Source organism: Orcinus orca, chromosome 1 (assembly GCF_937001465.1).
Source record: "Orcinus orca chromosome 1, mOrcOrc1.1, whole genome shotgun sequence".
NCBI classification, from domain to species: Eukaryota; Metazoa; Chordata; class Mammalia; order Artiodactyla; family Delphinidae; genus Orcinus; species Orcinus orca.
Window position 1 is genome coordinate 3,996,231 of NC_064559.1, and position 19,031 is coordinate 4,015,261.

Consider the following 19,031-nt stretch of genomic DNA (forward strand, 5'->3'; position numbering starts at 1 on the left):
TAGACAAGTTCTTCTGGGCCATTGAAACCTAAGTCCTTTTGCAAACACTGCTCTAGGGCTTGAGGGTCAGGGAGGGGAGATGGGAAATGGAGCAAACCAGGCACCAAGCACTCTCCTCCACACGCTTGTTCTTTCTTTAAAGACTACACTCCATGCCTGGTATTCAACTAGTGGCAGTCACTTGGCCACCAGTGGACCAGAGGAAGAGGACAGGAGAAAGGTTACTGTCTTGTTGAAGTTGCAACCCTCCGAACTCCGCTGTCAACCTCCCCCCTCCCTCCTGCTCACCACTCCTTCCAGGATATGGTACTGAGGGCCAAGAGCAGACAGGAGTAGGGAGAGCTGTTCATGAGAGATGGGTCTCACATCCTGCTTGAGTCCGTTTAATTTCCTAAGCAGGTAAAGCCCCTCTATCCTTCATGTCTGCAAATGCAGCTCTCTCCTTGTAAAGAGGCAAAGTGAAATTAGCTCAAAACTCTGAAGAAAACCAACTGGTGTTAAACTGTAAAGGAGCCTGGTGCTGTTAGGGGAATGAGAGGCAGCAAAAAGCCATCGCTGGTGGGCGCAGAATGACTCTACTGGAAGATATCAGTTCACACTGGGGTCTCCTCCTAAAGGACTGCTGGGTGAGTTCAGTAATAGCCAGGTTACTGACAGCAAATTGAAAAATTCCATTTCTTGGCAGTAGGCCAGCTGTTAGAGAGTGACTTGAATTAAGCTAAGTGTTACCTTCTTTCTGCATGTGTAACATCAACCTTAATTCACTCTAAAGCCATGCAACTGACAAATACTTTTTCCCTGACCAAACTCTAGCCAGGATCCTCTGAGTCTACTTCTCTACCAGCCCTCAACCTTGGCCTATGAAGACTGTAGACTCTCAACACAAATCATTTCATCCACCCTGCTCTGCCCTACCTCTGTCTCTCCTCCCCCATTAAAAGGCTTGAACAAACACTAACATGGTTTCTAACAGCTCAAGGCCACATCTCTAGGATGACCTTAGCCCCCATTAAAGTGCCTGCCTAAGAAAGCTCAAGATTGCCAAAGAATAGGCTGTTCTGCCAACACCTGAAGATAGGCCCCTGTCTCCCAGCCTATGTGGGAGGGTAGGAGCCTAACTTGGAAAAGCACCAGCTAGCAATCCCAGATGGGGTTCACACATGGACCATTTTTTATAAATTTCTACTTCCCTGACCCTGTTCAGGCCCCTGTCACGCCCTTCCATCTCCCTCATTCTTCCTATATAAAGTACCCGGGCATCTCTGTACAAATCTAAGTTGAGTTCCCTTCACCTGGACCTCTTCCCTACTGCAACAGTATTACTGATTAAAATCTGTCCTGACCACTTTAACTAGCATCCAGCTTTGTTTATCTTTCCATTCAACAAATATTTACTACTCAACAAATATTTACTGAACACCCAGTATGCATCAAGCACCATGCTAGGCACTGTTAGGCAAAACAGACCTAGAGCCTCACGCATCCATTTCATCACTGCCCTGTGAGCAGTACTGAATACTGACCATGATGTGACTTCAGGAACCGTGACGCAGAAAGGCTGTGCCATTCTCTGATGACCCATCTTCTCCCAGAGTCTGAACACCAGGAGGGTTTGCTGGGCTCAGAGAGCAAGAGGTCAGAATGGTTTGGTTCAGCTCTTTTCAAAGGTTTGTGAGTATACAAACCACCTGGGAATTTGGCTGCCAACAATTCCTCCCATTCCTGTACATGTACGTTCGTCCTGGAGTCTCTTGTCCCTCCAGTGATTGTGGCCTGGCCATGTGACTTTTTCAGACTAACAGAATGTAGCAAAGTAAAGTTCTGGGAGCCCAGGAATTAAGAGGTCTTGTAGTTTTCATTTTCACTCTCCTGGGATCCAGCTGCCTTATAAAAAGCTTGGGTTAGATTACTGAATGATGAGTATCCACATGCAGAGAATGAGATGTGTCCAGCCCTCAGGCAGTCCAGCTTCAGCTACCCTCCCACCTAAACACAACCTCATAAGTAATCCCAGCCAGCACTACTGAAGCAAAAGAACTGTCAACCAAGTCACAGAATCATAGGAAATAATAATGAATACGTTTTGGAGTTGTTTGTTATACCACAATAAAAAATGAAATAGAAACGACTGTTGCGAAAACTTAAAGCATGTGGCATTGTCTCTGGGACTCGGTGGTGGTAGGGGCTGGAATCTCATTCTGTTACTCAAGGCTGGAAGAACAGTGAAGAAATTGCTTTTGAGGCCTTGAGAAAGTAATGGTAGAAAGTTTGGCAACGCTACTGCCTGCTGTAGAGTAGGAGATAGAAAATATGACTAGTGGATTTGGAGATCTGGCTAAGGAGACTGTTCAGGCAGATTATCAATCAAAGTTTTGGTGGTATATGATAAGAAGAAACGATTTCATTTTCATGCAGAATTTTGAGAGAAATGTAGAAAATCTAGGACAGTCTCTCAATTGAGCAAAAACATTCTCAAAATGAGAAATGACCTCAGGGTAAGGATCAAATCAAAGCTGTGGCTGTACGATTCCATGTTGAGACCTCTGAAGGATTAAAAGCGATAGTGGTGGTGGGCTGCCTCTCAAAAGGGCTCCTGGAAAATTCAAGGGTGAGGTTCCGAAGCATCTTGAGTCACAGCCCAAAGTAGAAAAAGACCACCTGTGAGTTTTTTGTGGTGTGGCCTTTTGCTAATAGAGTGGATTATAACTGGATGCATAGAAAGTCTACAGAAGTTTTTAAGGGGTTGTTCCATTTTGGACTAAAAAAGGACAGAGGTGGTTTAAAATGAAAAGAGGTCTCTGGGGCCTCAGATTTCTACTGGTAGAAAGCCAACCAAGGAAATAAGTCTGAAGCAAGCACAGGCTATTTCTTATGAAAAAGAAAGAAAAACACAGAGGGTGGAGCAAAGAGTTTCTGAGAACGGCAGATTAGGAAAGCACCCCCAGGAAGCAGAACTAGATCCCAGTCTAGAGACATTCCCTGTTCTCCAAGTTCGGAAAACCGGTGATGTGTGCCAGGTTGGCTTTTAAAACTGCTGTGGGTTCAATGACTAATTTGTGCTCTCTATTTCCCCCTTTTGAATAGAAGTATCTATCGTAGTTATCTCATCTCTATTTTGCCATTGTATGTTGGGGGTGTGCATTGGGGGGCATGTATCTTGTCTTTTTAGTTCACAGGTTTCCAAATCAAGAGAAGCCCTCATGAGGAGTCCTATTCAGATCCTGTTCTGATGCAGATGAAGAGATCCTAGACTTTGAGCCTTTTCTGTAATGGGATACAAGTTTTGGGGGATGAGAAGTGCATTTTGTATGTGGGAGAGACAGATGGATTGCTGTGGCCAGAGTGCACTGTGGTATATAATTTCCAAAGATGCCTGCCAACAATTCTCCACATTCCCATATGGATGCTACCCCTCTCATCTTGGATTTGTGACTTGCTTTGACCAATAGAATAGGGTGGAAGCAATTGGGATTCTAGAGCTCAGGTCTTAAGAGGTCTCACAGTTTCTGCTTTTGCCCTTTTAGGATATAACCACAGGTAAATAATTCAAGCCGCTTTACTGAATGATGATAGACACATACAGAGAGAGAGAAGTCCAGCCAGCTGCTAGACATTCCAGCCATCTGAGGTAAGATGCTCATATGTGAGGAGTTATCTTGCACCCTCCAGCCCCAGGTAGGCCACCTCAGCCAACACTATTTAGATCAGAGACAAGTTCTCTGACAAACGCTGCCCAGAACCATGAATACAAAAATAATTGTTATTTTTATAAACCACTAAGTTTTGGGATGATAAATGCTGCAATAAGTACCTGAAGCACCTGCTTCCGCAGAGGTAGAACAGTGCAGAACATAATTAGTAAAATTATCCAATTCTTCTTAGTATAGCCTTTATGGGATTTTTGTTTATTTGTACCTATTTTCTAATATCTTTTGACTTTAAAATAGTATAATTGAAGCAAATCAAAGCACCAATGAGGTAATGATTATAGGCTTAATGCCAACACATTTTGTATACAAACAGACAAAATTAATTTTATCCTTGACCCCCCCATAGGACATTTAAGTATAGGGCAATGGTCATATACTTGATAGCTCAGTGCTATCATGGTTGTACCAACATAAAGAAAAACATGTTAAAGATTACCAGGATCGGGGTGGTGGGGGTGGTGGTGTGATGAATTGAGCGATTGGGATTGACATGTATACACCGATGTGTATAAAATTGATGACTAATGAGAACCTGCTGTATAAAAAAATAAATAAATTCAAAAATTTAAAAAAAAAAAAGATTACCAGGATCATTTTCTTATCTCCAGGACATTTCATTCAGAAATCATTCAGATCATTTAGTCAGTTTTCTAAAGGCTGTTCTTATAACTAGTAAATTTCTTTTTCCTCTTCACTCAAATATGACAGAGTCAAGAATATACAGCTATACCGGGAAGTGTGACTCCACTATTAAAAAAGTTGGCTCTGAGCCACAAAGACAAATTAGGACACCAATTAACCAATTAAATGTCTCAGTAAGCAGTTACGGAATGGAAACTGTAAACATGCAGGTTGTGCAAAGCAGAATTCTGGGGTGTGCCATCAATGGACACCACAAGACACCTCTGAAGTTGCCCGATACAGCAGTGCTGCATAGAGAGCCTCTTGTTTGCAAACATGAGATGTGATTTTGCCCTTGAAAGCACTGCATTCTAGTAGAAGCTGAGCAACCTACGATTAACAATGGCACATACATATAAATGTAATAATGGACATGAACTATGGGTATAGATAGACTGAAAAAATGAGCTTGAACTTGAGGAGGGGAAGCAAGAATACTGAGTATAAAATGCACATAAGTAAAATTGTCACACACATTAGAGGATGCAGCTTACCTGACATGCTGATGGATGACTGTGGTTGAGATCCCAATGGGAAGATACTATGTCAACAGACTTTTTGGCCATGCTGAGTAAATTCATCCAGCCTTGGAAAAGTGATAAGTGAAATGGTGCATTTTCTGAATAGGTAAGGCCTTCAGGAATATTTTCCACCAGGGCAATTCTTAGAAAAGATTTTGAAAAACAAACAAACAAAATCTAGTCAAATTTGAAGCCACAGATCTTTACACATGCATACAGAGACATCTGAAAAATACTCTTTACTCTTTCTGAATGTATATGTTCCTCATAATTTACATTTTTCAACAAAGGCATTTAACATTTCCCCTATGCTAATCTACTGTGTTCTGAGAGTTTATGTTCAATTTCTCCTCAGTTAGCACTCATATTTCAGAAAATCATGGTATATGTCCCTAATGTCCAGTGCCAAACTAGCCTTGAGAAAAAGTCCAGAGCTTCCTACACAAGCATCTTCCTCTAGTAATATCTCCAGTTTCTAGTACAATGTTGGACATATATTAGAACTAGTTTAGAAACTAAAATATTATGTTTTATTACTACTAGAAAATAAAAATAGTAAATGCTATTACTATTGCTTAAAACCTCTCTTAGTGCTTCCCAGCCTAAGGCATAAAATGATACTAAGAAGGAAATTTAAAAACCGGCCTGTTGGGCTTCCCTGGTGGCACAGTGGTTGAGAGTCCGCCTGCCGATGCAGGGGACACGGGTTAGTGCCCCGGTCCGGGAAGATCCCACATGCCGCGGAGCAGCTGGGCCCGTGAGCCATGGCCCTGAGCCTGCGCGTCCGGAGCCTGTGCTCCGCAACGGGAAGAGGCCACAACAGTGAGAGGCCCGTGTACCACACACACACACACAAAAATAAATAAATAAAAACCGGCCTATTGCAGGGCTTTATTAAAGTTGGAGATAGGGAATATATAAAATAATAGTAATAACCAAGCCCTAAATAAACTACAATCAGCAATAACCTAATAAATGTGTCTTTTCTTTTTATACTTCCTTATTTGTTGACAACATATACACTGTGGCTTGCGTTGGTGCTGCAGCTATGGCTGTGTGGTTTTCACTTCTGAGTTAGCCAGGTGACACATAACATTTTAGTTTTTTAAATTTATTTTTTAAATATTATTTATTTATTTTTATTTTATCTTATTATTATTTTTAAAAATCTGAATACCATGGGGCATCCTTGAAAGGTCACTGGCATGGAAGTTCAATATCTTAGTTCCCTGACGAGGGAACGAACCTGGGCCCTCAGCAGTGAAAGCTCAGAGTCCTAACCACTAGACTACCAGGGAATTCCCTGACTTTTCTTTTTATAAATTTATTTATTTATTTATTCTTGGATATGTTGGGTGTTTGTTGCTGCATGTGGGCTTTCTCTAGTTGTGACAAGAGGGGGCTACTCTTTGTTGTGGTGCGCAGGCTTCTCACTGTGGTGGCTTCACTTGTTGCAGAGCACGGACTCTAGGCACGCGGGCTTCAGTAGTTGTGGCACATGGGCTCAGTAATTGTGGCTCACGGGCTCCAGAGCACAGGCCCAGTAGTTGTGGCGCACGGGCTTAGTTGTTCCGCGGCATGTGGGATCTTCTGGATCAGGGCTCGAACCCATGTCCCCTGAATTGGCAGGTGGATTTTTAACCACTGTGAATAAACCACTGAATAAACAGGTTTTTTTTTCCAGTTTAAGAAATGTAAATTCTCCTGCAACTCTTGACAGGAAACTCCAAACTCTTATGAAGACAGGGTTAGGGTAAGGGTGTAAGCCCTTCTAGAACAGATCTTTTTATTCAAAGCTATGCATCCCTAGTGCTGGATACATAATTAGAGCTCAAGAAATACCTATAGAATGAATCTCAGCTTCTAATACAGAATCCAGAACTTCTCACTAAAACTGTTAACTGTTTATTTTAATGAGACTTGTTCCATTTAGCCAATTTTAGAAACAAAAACAATACTCTCAGTAATATGTTTGTGTATTTGATGAATATCATAGCCAAAATGGGGTTGGGTATATGTCTTAGAGACATTCACAATTTTAGGGTCCAATCATCCAACCACTACCCACAAATGAATTAAGTCTGGTTGAGACCTTATGAGCACAGGACAAGCAAGTCATTTACTGTACCTAACACAGAAATGACTATGACAAAACTCCCTAGTCCTCTGGAATTTATAATCTAGTGAAAGAGCCAGTCTCATACGTAATGATTTAAATAGGAGGTAGGCTCTAATAAATGGCAAAACAAGAGTAAGAATTAATTAGATGGATAAGGCACCATCTAAAGTACCACTGGAACGTGAGCAGTGAGGAAAAAATAATTAGGTTGGGAGCATCTGGAACTGGAGAAAGTGGGACTTGAAATGAGTCTTCAAAGATATAATTTTTATGGGTCAGCTGGAAGAGAAAGATATTCTAGGTGTATTTGGATACTTGAGAGTTGGTTGGCCAAGGGAAGTGTGAGGTAAGAGAGTTATGGCAGGGGCTTGCCATGGTGGAGAAGACTGGCAGTGTCGTAGGGACCACACTGTAGAGACTGTGAACCAGGAAGAGAAGTCTGGACTTAATTTTGATGCTTTTGAGAGCAACCAAGTACATTTTAGGGGTCTAACTCTGACAGCACACATGTATACCACTGGAAGGGAGATGACAATCAGTAGAGGGTAGAGGGTCCATTAAAACGGACGAGGAACACGGGAAAGGGGTGAGCATTGAGAGAGATTATCAAGGGGAAAAAAAAGAAGAGAAAACGAGCCCAAAGCCTAATGTGGGGGGAATGCCTACATTTTTCTGGTTGGTAGAGTGTGAAACGGATGAGGAGATTCAGAAGGGACCAAAAGAGAAGCAGGAAGACAAGAGAGGCCCAGGAGAATGCAGTGTTTGGGAAACCAAGGAGAGAGAGGGTCAAAAAGGTGGAGAGAGGGGATTTTTTTTACCTACTTCAAAACCTTTGAAGGCAACAGACAGAAGTTGAAGTTGGATATTTTAATTCTATCCACACTTAAAGTCCAATTATCTATGTAGATAGAAGGTAGACATAGCATGAAGAAATGATCCCAAATAATCAGCAGTTTTAGCCTCCCCTATGACTAAGGAATATGTTTAAAAATCAAACAAAAAAAAAGAATCCGAGCAAACAAAAATAGAACACCATTTAACAAACTGAACTAACTAGTTTCAATTTTACTTCAATATAAAAGCCATGCTGAGAAAGACAAAGAAGAATCAAGAAGCCCAGATAAACCAAACATACAAAATAAAGGATATAGAGTAATTGTACAGTTGTAGGTGGCTCTGCACCACCCCTTCCTTCATACCACCTACATGGTTTCTGATAGGCATACAATAAGGATTCCCGATTTCTTTCAGAAATCTTTAGACCAGATATTCCTAACCTTGGATCCATGAATAGAATTTAGGGGGACCTATGAGCTTGATCTTTATTTTCCCTCATTTCTAACTGAAATTTAACATTCCTTTCAGTTATGGACATAGGCAAAAAATGACAGGAATATTAAAAGAATCTGTGATTCTGTCACCATTTAGAAAATTTACTAACATCGATCCATCCATTCCTGAGGGTCAATCCCGGCTGGGACAACATTTTATCTGCCAGTCTGACCCTGGTATTAGGTGGAAACTCCGAAAGTTACAATTAGGCCCACAAATCCCGATGCCCCAACTCCTAGAGGTGGCCTTTGGGGTATTTGATAATTGAGATCCAGCTGAGAAGAAGAGAAAGCCCGATGTGAAAACACTCAGGCCAGGGCTCAAGTTAAACTGATGGCCATAGCTGTCAGCCATGCCTTGCAACCTCAGGACAAACCAAGGGGGCAAGGAAGTTTAACCAACCACCTGGAGGTAAAACGAGCAAGGGGAAACGCTTCAAATGCAAGTCAACTGGCCAGTGGGCCCCAAAATGCCAAAAAGAACCCCTTGGTCCATGCCCAGTCTGCAAACAAACAGGTCATTGGAAGTGGGACTGTCCCCAATCCTGAAGGGGAAGGGGGGCTCCTGCTCCTAAGATGGCCATGGATGACTGAGGTGGCCTGGGCATTCTGGGAGCTTCCCCTTCGCGAGATGTCTATCTCCTTCGAGGAGCCCTGGGTGGTCCTTGACGTGGCAGTAAGAAAACCAGTTTTTTAATTGATACGGGGGGCCACTTACTCTGTCCTGATCTCTCACGCTGTGCCTCTTTTCTCCAAAAGCTGTACTGTGACTAGTGTCAAAGGAAAGCCTCACACCCGTTTCTTCATTGGGCCTCTCACTTGTCAATTTGAACAGCATTTGATCTCACACACCTTTTTAGCTGTGCCTTGAGTGTCCTAACCCACTACTGGGAAGAGACTTTCTGGGCTCCTTCAGAGTCATATTACGATTAGGAGGACCCGAGCAGCCCCTTTTCTTGATTCTGACTAAGGCAAATCAGCTGGAAGAACAAGGGCCTATTCTCAGTCATATTCTACACAGAGTTAACCTTCCTTAATTTCCTTGGGACAAAGGAATCCCTGGGAGGCTATAAATGCCCAACCTGTAAAAACTAGCCTTAAGCCAGAAGTCACTTATCCTAACAAGAGACAGTACCCTATAAAGTTGGAAGCAAGAAAGGTGTGCAACTGCCCATAGATCATTTCTTAAAACATGGCCTGTCAGTATCCATGCAATGCCACTATTCTGCCAGTTGTTAAGCCAAATGGGGAATACTGTTGCAAGACCTTAGAGCAGTAAATGATGCAGTAGTCCCTATACATCCACTTGTGACCAATCCTTATAATATATTAGTCCAGATTCCTGAAGATGCCAAATGGTTTACTGTGCTTGACACAAGGATGCCTTCTTTTGCATCCGAGTTCATCCCTCATCTCAGTATCTGTTTGCCTTTGAGTGGACGAACCCCCACTTGGGCCAAATGCAACAATATACCTGGACAGTATTGCCTCAGGGGTTTCAGGACAGCCCATACTTGTTCTTCCAGGCCCTAGGAAAGGAACTAAGGGAAATATACCTAAAATAAGGGGCCATTCTACAGTATGTAGATGACATACTAATATGTAGCCCCACCATGGAGACCTCAGATCAGAATACCATTAAAGTCCTTAATTTCCTTGGGACCTAGGGCTAGAGGATCTCCCAGAAAAAAGCACAAATCTCAAAGCAAGAAGTTAAATATCTGGGATATATAATAAATCCTGGAAGAAGACAGTTATCTCCAGATAGAAAAGAGGCTACATTAGGCTTAAGCCGTGGGCACCAAAAGGAAAATTCTCAAATTACCCAAGGGAACAACAGGGCAGATCGAGAGGCAAAGAAAAGAGCCCTGATGCCCATACCAGGTAGCAGCCAACAGTGAGAAAATTTGACAACAAGCCACTTGGCTTCAGCAGACAATCAACCACCAATCCTCACTATCAAATATGGGCAGGGGAACTGAAAACTGGTTCTCTAGTTTGTTCTCTTGAATCCCACAAGGTATAAAAGACTTTCTGGCAGGAGGCTGTCATTTTCTTATAACCTTTTCTTTTCAGTCATACTGATCTATGCCGTATTTCGTCTAGTACTCCATTGTCTTCCCTACTGTTGTAAACCTGTGACTAAGACTTTTTGGTCCAAGGAGACCTGGGACCAACAGGTCCAGACCTTCCATTCTAAGAATAAGGAAAATTATTAAACTTTAACCCTGAGATTAACAAAATATACATCCAAGCAGAATGGCTTCTTGGCGGGGGCAACATTGCCCCCCCTGTCTGGTCAACAGTTAAGGAAACCCTCCCAAAGTTAACCTGGTTCTTTCCCTTTCTTCGCACTTTAATGGCTATTGTTCTTCTCCTATTTAGCCCTTGTTTGTTTAAGCTTTTGATTAAGTTTGTGTCTTTTATGCTCCAATAGTTTAAAGTAAGGCTCATGATGACTCAAGGAATTCAACCCTTTCCAGCAGAGAGTGGCCCAGGTCCCTACAGGTCCTTGGGACAGTCAGCGAGGGACTTCTACACCTCTGGGGTCAGCTAGGGTCTGCGGCCCCTGTCCAGCAGGAAGAAGTTTCAGAAGAAAAGACTTCTGGCCCTTGACCCCTTAAGAATAAGGGTGCAGAGTCTCTTAGGGGGGAATGAGACAGGCTGGGACTTGGGACCGTTTGCTGCAGTGCTGCAATGCTTGTATCTGGACACACCTCTCCTTGAGCAACAAAATACAAATAAACTATATGGGACTAAAAATAACTGTGTTCATGTGCAGTTGGGGCAAATTCTGGACAAAAGATACAATGAGACCAGAAAACCCAACTGCCACTTCTGAAGAGCCTGGAGCAGAGCAAAAACAGGGTGTTGGGAGCAAAAGCAGGGTACTGAGCATGCTCCCTACACTCAACACCACCAGAGGGGTGGGCAAAACACCTAAGCCACCCCTCTGGCCTGACACCTGGATACACCTCCAGCCTCACCCCATATAAGGAACAGGCTTGTCCCCCACAGCGAGCAAGTGAGTGAGCAAGGGAAGCTGTTGCCTGTTCTTGCTCCCCGCTGCTGCAGCGGGGACCCGATAAAGCCTTGCCTGAAAAAAAAAGAATTTTCATACCATGGTACGATAACTATTGCTGATATCTCCAAGTATTTATCACTACTTTGAAATTATGGTAGTCATCAGATCTTGTTACTTCATGAATAAGTAGAGCAAAATATACATTACTATATCACAAATTTGTTTTTTTATATTTTTGATAACTTTATTTCATTACTGGTTTTCTTTGCAATCCTATGTATTTCAATTTATGCGTTTAAAACATTATTCAAGGAAGGAGTCCACTGGCTTCATCAGACTGCTAATAGGGCCTGTGGCACAAAAAAGTTAAGAAGTTACTCATCAGATGGATAATATATCTATTCCTTTTTTTTCTACTTCACACGCATTCTTATAAGATTTTTTTCCATTATTGAAGCCTTAAAGGAGGTAAGATTATCAAGAGAGATTTTCAAGAGAAGAGAACTGGGTTGAAGCCTAATATGGAAAATATCTAATCACTTCTGGTTGGTAGAGAAAGTGGGGCAGGTAAAGAAGACAGAAGAAAGTACTGGAAAGATTGGAAAAGTGAAATTCCCTGGAAGCCAAAGAAGACCAATTTTATCATTATTTGGTTTTTTACTAAACAGAAAAGTAAATTAGGAATTTATACTAAAAATAGAGACACCACCAAAGGTCTGGAGACCACACCTATGTTTGGTAACGAATTCCGGGGAAAACCTGCTCACCTCCTCACTTTCCTCCTTTCTTATTTTACCTGGAGATCTTGATTGCTCCTTTTGTAACACAATGCTTGTTTCCTATGCCCTGCTAAAAAAGGCCTTTAGAAATCAGTCTTGAAATGACTTATTTCTACGACCTATCATTTTATTTCCTTTAACAAGCAACAGCTAACTACACTGCAGAGGCCTGATCTAATTAGCATACATGCAGAGCTCATTTCCATGGACAGCAGCTCTTGTTATACTCTTCTTTCTCAAGCAAGGAAAAAAGTAGGCAGAACTCATTAAAATTCACCTTTGGGCAAATTTCTGGAATGCCTGCATGCCTTTTTTCAGTTTTGATTTTTCTTTTGGATCCAAGATCCAATCAATGTTTACTTGTTGCACTTAGTTGTCTTATCTAGGGGAGTTCCCCAGCCTATTCCTGTTTTATTTGCTTACCAAGATGTCAACAATTCAGAAGAGCCCAGGTCAGTTGCTTTGCTAAATACTCCTGGATTTGATTTGCTTGGTTGTTGCCTCATAGTTAGATTTAGGATAAGTATTTTTGGTAGGAACAGTACATAGGTAATGTGTCCTTCAAAGTGCATCATATGAGGTGTCACATGATAGTGGGTTGTCCCACTACTGGTGATGTTAAGTTTGGTCACTTGGTTAAGGGGGTATGTCAGATTTTTCAATTGAGCAGGACCTTCCTTCCCTCTATAATTAACAAATGATTTGTACAGACGTATTTTCAGATGGCATGAATATTCCCTAACATTTCACTCACTGATTTGGCTTCTATCTATTTATGATTCTTAACTGAATCTATTTTTATTATACTTATAATTTGCTATCATTTCTTTTATATGTGTTCATTGGTAATATTTTGTAAGGAAAATCTTTTTCTTCTCCCATTATAACTTTTTACATTTTTAAAGATATTATTTTATCAGTATGGATTCTTTTTTTTATTTCAAAATGTTATCATCTACTTTGTGATGCCCAAATTGTTGCATACATTGCCAGTGGAGGCCCCTAAAAGTTGTCTCCTGTGTCCTTTTGATATGTCTTTCAGTTTTTGAATACTTTCTTATTTTTTGTCACCAGATGTTTCAACTACGTAACTTCTAAACCAACTTTCAAAGACAACTGCAGAGAACAGGATGGCAAGTTTGAGTTGACAACAGCAGATCCCTGTTTGTATAAATCTAGAAAGTTCAGACTAAAGCCTCATTAATTCCTGGTCTATAATTGTATTAAGTGAAGGACAACTATGCTTTTCTTTATGGAGAGAGGCAGTATAGCAGTAGAAATATTATTATTGTAGCTAGGATCCTTTCTTTGTATATTAAAGTTTAAAAGTACTTTCACAGGTATTATACACATCATCATCACCAAGAAACACAGTGAAATAGGCATGATCTCAATTTTGGAGGCAAAGAGAGCAAGGCTCCCAGTGGTTAGGTGTCACCCAGATGGACAGAGTGCTACAGAGCAGGGATTTAAATTCAGGTTTGTCTGAGCTCATGTGCATTTCACAACACTAGGTTAGGTCCTGGTCTTATCTGAGAAGGTTCTCCACATACTTTGGGTCTATGGAGGGAACAGGTAGAGTGATGCTGAAGAGCAGAAGCTGCTGCACTAGAGGGAAGGTCAGCTTGGATTGAGATCTGAACTTTGGAGAAGAGGGGAAGGTGCTCCTCACTCTACTCTCCACTCTGTCCATGTCAGCAAGGACATCTACAGTGACAGAAAGACACACTTGTCCTTGCCTCAATACTTCCTGATACTGGCCTAGAAAGGAAAAAACCATCAGAGGAGAAAGGAGCCCAGAGAGGATGAAGACAAAAGAAGTAAGAAAAAGGTACAACTCGATGCATCTACCTTTTTGATATTTTACCAATATAAAACGTGAACAAAGAAGTAGGAGTTCATGGATGAAAAGACCGTGACACTGTCCTCAAAGAGCTAAAACACACTAAGCCAGATGATTGAAAACAAATGGCTAAAATGCAAAAGGTCTAATGGAAAAACATCTGCATTCAAGGTGGTTATTACCCTCTGACATCTGGCAAAATAGTAATTACACTATTACCATTAATACTTTAACTGAACAATATTTATTGAGTGCTTATTTTGTGTCAGGCACTATGTTAAGAAGATTCACTGACTACGTTAATTAATGTTTACAAGAATTCGTAGAAGCAGGTACTATAACTATTCCCATTTTAGGGATGAGGAAACTGAGACATAAAGGAGTTTAAGTAATGTGTCCAAGTGCTAGTGACTGATGGAGCCCAGATTGAAGCCTGGGTAGTATGACTGCGGACTATATCCTCTTAACCACTATGCTCCACTGTCACTTCCAATTTTCAAAGCAAAAAACACAGGCAGAGGTACAAAATGCAATTTCCTTCCTATATTCTCAATGTATCTTTGATAAATCAGGTGCATAAATACCCTGGGGGATATCCATGACAGTAAATGCTAGAGTCCCTTTCTGTTAGGATTTATTCTCTTACCGTCAGTTTTTCATTTGTTTTTGTTTTTTTTCCGTTTGCTTGTTTGTTATTTTACAAAACAAAATCAACTTCAACCATAATTTTAAAAAAATTTTATTTTATATGGGAGTATAGTTGAGTTACAATATTGTGTTAATTTCAGGGGTACAGCAAAATGATTCACTTACACATATACATATATCTATTCTTTTTCAAATTCTTTTCCATTTAGGATATTAAAGAATATTGAGCAGAGTTCCCTGTGCTATACAGTAGGCCCTTGTTGGTTACCTACTTTAAATACAGTACGGTAAATATGTTAATCCCAACCTCCTAATGTACCCCTCCCCCCCAACTTTTCCCTTTGGTAACCATAAGTTTGTTTTCTAAGCCTGTGAGTCTGTTTCTGTTCTGTAAATAGGTTCATTTATATCATTTTTTTAGATTCCACATATAAACAAAATATGGTATTTATCTTTCTCTGTCTGACTTCTCTTGGTATGATAATCTCTAGGTCCATCCATGCTGCTGCAAATGGCATTGTTTCATTCTTTTTTATGTCTGAGTAATATTCCATTGTATATATGTACCACATCTTCTTTATCAATTCCTCTGTTGATGGACATTTAGGTTGCTTCCATGTCCTGGCCACTGTAAATAGTGATGCAATGAACACTGGGGTGAATGCATCTTTTTGAATTATGATGTTCTGTGGATATATGCCCAGGAGTGGGATGGCTAGATCATATGGTAGCTATATTTTTAGTTTTTTAAGGAACTTCCATACCGTTCTCTATAGTGGCTGTACCAATTTACATTCCCACAAACAGTGTAGGAGGGTTCCATTTTCTCTACATCCTCTCCAGCAATTATGGTTTGTAGATTTTTTTTTTTTTTTGCGGTACGCGGGCCTCTCACTGTTATGGCCTCTCCCATTACGGAGCACAGGCTCAGGACACGCAAGCTCAGCGGCTATGGCTCACGGGCCCAGCCGCTCCAAGGCATGTGGGATCCTCCCGGACCAGGGCACGAACCCGTGTCCCCTGCATTGGCAGGCGGACTCTCAACCACTGTGCCACCAGGGAAGCATATAGATTTTTTGATGATGGCCATTCTGACCAGTGTGAGGTGATACCTCAGTGTAGATTTGATATGAATTTCTCTAGTAATTAGTGATGTTGAGCATCTCTTCGTGTGCTTTTTGGCCAGCTGTATGTCTTCTTTGGAGAAATGTCTATTTAGATCTTCTGCACATTTTTTGATTGGGTTGTTTGGGTTTTGTTTGTTATTGAGCTGCATAAGCTCCTTGTATGTTTTGGAGGTTAATCCCTTGTTGGTTGCTTTGTTTGCAAATATTTTCTCCTATTCTGAGGGTTGCCTTTTAATTCTTTTAATGGTTTCCATTGCTATGCAAAAGATTTTAAGCTTACTTAGGTCCCATTTGTTTATTTTTGTTTTTATCTTCATTACTATAGGAGGTGGGTTAAAAAAGATGTTGCTTTATGTCAAAGAGTGTTCTGCCTATGTTTTCCTCTAAGAGTTTTATAGTATCTGGCCTTATATTTAGATCTTTAATCCATTTTGAGTTTATTTTTGTTTATGGTGTTAGAGAATGTTCTAATTTCATTCTTTTACATGTACCTGTTCAGTCTTCCCATCACCACTTATTGAAGAGACTGTCTTTTCTCCATTGCATATACTTGCCTCCTTTGTCATTGATTAGGTGACCATAGATGTGTGGGTTTATCTCTGAACTTTTTATCCTGTTTCACTGACCTATATTTCTCTTTTTGTGCCAGTACCACACTGTTTTGATTATTGTAGTTCTGTAGTACAGTTCAAAGTCAGGGAGTATGATTCCTGCACCTCCATTTTACTTTCTCAAGATTGGTTTGGCTATTTGGGGTCTTTTGTGTCTCCATACAAATTTTAAAAAATTGGGGCTTCCCTGGTGGTACAGCAGTTAAGAATTCGCCTGCCAATGCAGGGGACACAGATTCGAGCCCTGGTCCGGGAAGATGTCACATGCCATGGAGCAAATAAGCCCGTGTGCCACAACTACTGAGCCTGTGCTCCAGAGCCCATGAGCAGGAACTACTGAGCCCCATGCCACAACTACTTAAGCCCGTCTGCCTAGAGCCCACGCTCCACAATGAGAGAAGCCACCGCAATGAGAAGCCCGCGCAGCACAATGAAGAGTAGTTCCCACTCAATGCAACTAGAGAAAGCCCATGCACAACAACGAAAACCCAATGCAGCTAAAAATAAAATTAATTAATAATATTTTATTTTGTTCTAGTTCTGTGAACAATGCCACTGGTAATTGGAGAGGGATTGCACTGAATCTGTACATTGCCTTGGATAGTATAGACATTTTCAAAATATTGATTCTTCCAATCTAAGAATATGGTATAGGTTTCCATTTGCTTGTGTCATCTTTGATTTCTTTCATCAGCATCTGATAGTTTTCAGAGGTACAGGACTTTTTCCTCCTTAGGTAGATTTTTTTTTTTTTTTTAACCTCCTGACATTTGACACTTTTTATCTCCACTGACCACTCCCCCTTCCCTGAAGTTGAATTCTTTTTTTTAAATTTTGAATTTTATTTATTTTTTTTATACAGCAGGTTCTTATTAGTCATGAATTTTATACACATCAGTGTATACATGTCAATCCCAATCACCCAATTCATCACACCACCATCGCCAACCCCCTGCAGCTTTCTCCCCTTGGTGTCCATACATTTGTTCTCTACATCTGTGTCTCAACTTCTGCCCTGGAAACGGGTTCATCTATTCCATTTTTCTAGGTTCCACATACACGATATTTGTTTTTTTCTTTCGGACTTACTTCACTCTGTATGACAGACAGTCTCTAGATCTGTCCACGTCTTAACAAATGACCCAATTTTTTGCCTTTTTATGGCTGAGTAATATTCCATTGTATATATGTACCACATCTTCTTGATCCATTCATCTGTCGTTGGGCATTTAGGTTGCTTCCATGACCTGGCTATTGTAAACAGTGCTGCAATGAACATTGGGGTGCATGTGTCTTTTTGAATTATGTTTTTTTCTGGGTATATGCCCAGTAGTGGGATTGCTGGGTCATATGGTAATTCTAATTTTAGTTTTTTAAAGAACCTCCATACTGTTCTCCATAGTGGCTGTATCAATTTACATTCCCACCAACAGTGCACGAGGGTTCCCTTTTCTCCACACCCTCTCCAGCATTTGTTGTTTATAGATTTTCTGATGATGCCCATTCTAACTGGTGTGAGGTGATACCTCATTATAGTTTTGATTTGCATTTTTCTAATAGTGATGTTGAGCAGCTTTCATGCGCTTCTTGGACATCAGTATGTCTTCTTTGGAGGAATGTCTATTTAGGTCTTCTGCCCATTTTTGGATTGGGTTGTTTGTTTCTTTAATATTGAGCTGCACAAGCTGTTTATATATTTTGAAGATTAATCCCTTGTCCCTTGATTTGTTTGCAAACATTTTCTCCCATTCTGAGGGTTGTCTTTTTGTCTTGTTTATGGTTTCCTTTGCTGTGCAAAAGCTTTGAAGTTTCATTAGATCCCATTTGTTTTTGTTTTTATTTCTATTACTCTAGGAGGTGGATCAAAAAATATCTTACTGTGATTTTTGTCAAAGAGTGTTCTTCCTATGTTTTCATCTAAGAGATTTATAGTGTCAGGTCTTACATTTAGGTCTCGAATCCATTTTGAGTTTATTTTTGTGTATGGTGTTAGGTAGTGTTCTAATTTCATTCTTTTACCTGTAGCTGTCCAGTTTTACCAGCATCACTTATTAAACAGACTGTCTTTTCTCCATTGTATATCCTTGCCTCCTTTGTCATAGATTAGTTGACCATAGGTGTGTGGGTTTATCTCTGGGCTTTGTATCTTGTTCCATTGATCTATATTTCTGTTTTTGTGCCAGTACCATATTGTCTTGATTACTATAGCTTTGTAGTATAGTCTGCACTCAGGGAGTTCTCATTCTTCCAGCTTCGTTATTTTCCCTCAAGACTGCTTTGGCTATTTGCGGTCTTTTGTGTCTCCATACAAATTTTGAGATATTTTGTTCTAGTTCTGTAAAAAATGCCATTGGTAATTTGATAGGGATTGCATTGAATCTGTAGATTGCTTTGGGTAGTATAGTCATTTTCACAATACTGATTCTTCCAATCCAAGAACATGGTATATCTCTCCATCTGTTTGTATCATCTTTAATTTCCTTCATCAGTGTCTTATAGTTTTCTGCATATAGGTCTTTTGTCTCCTTAGGTAGGTTTATTCCTAGGTATTTTATTCTTTTTGTTGCAATTGTACATGGGAGTATTTCCTTAATTTCTCTTTCAGATTTTTCATCATTAGTGTACAGGAATGAAAG

At 40.6% G+C, this 19,031-nt stretch overlaps 1 protein-coding gene across 2 annotated transcripts in view; it reads right to left on the reverse strand.

Moving 5' to 3' along the window:
- Window positions 1-19,031, reverse strand: part of PLD5 (phospholipase D family member 5) — a 489,683-nt gene that overhangs the window by 199,438 nt on the left and 271,214 nt on the right. Inside the window, exon 3 of one of the 2 annotated variants that reach the window (XM_004283493.4) lies at window positions 4,886-5,054. In XM_004283493.4, coding sequence (XP_004283541.3) covers window positions 4,886-5,054 — 169 coding nt within the window. Of the gene's footprint in view, window positions 1-4,885; window positions 5,055-19,031 lie in introns of those variants that run through there. The other variant, XM_049713621.1, reaches the window with a different exon arrangement.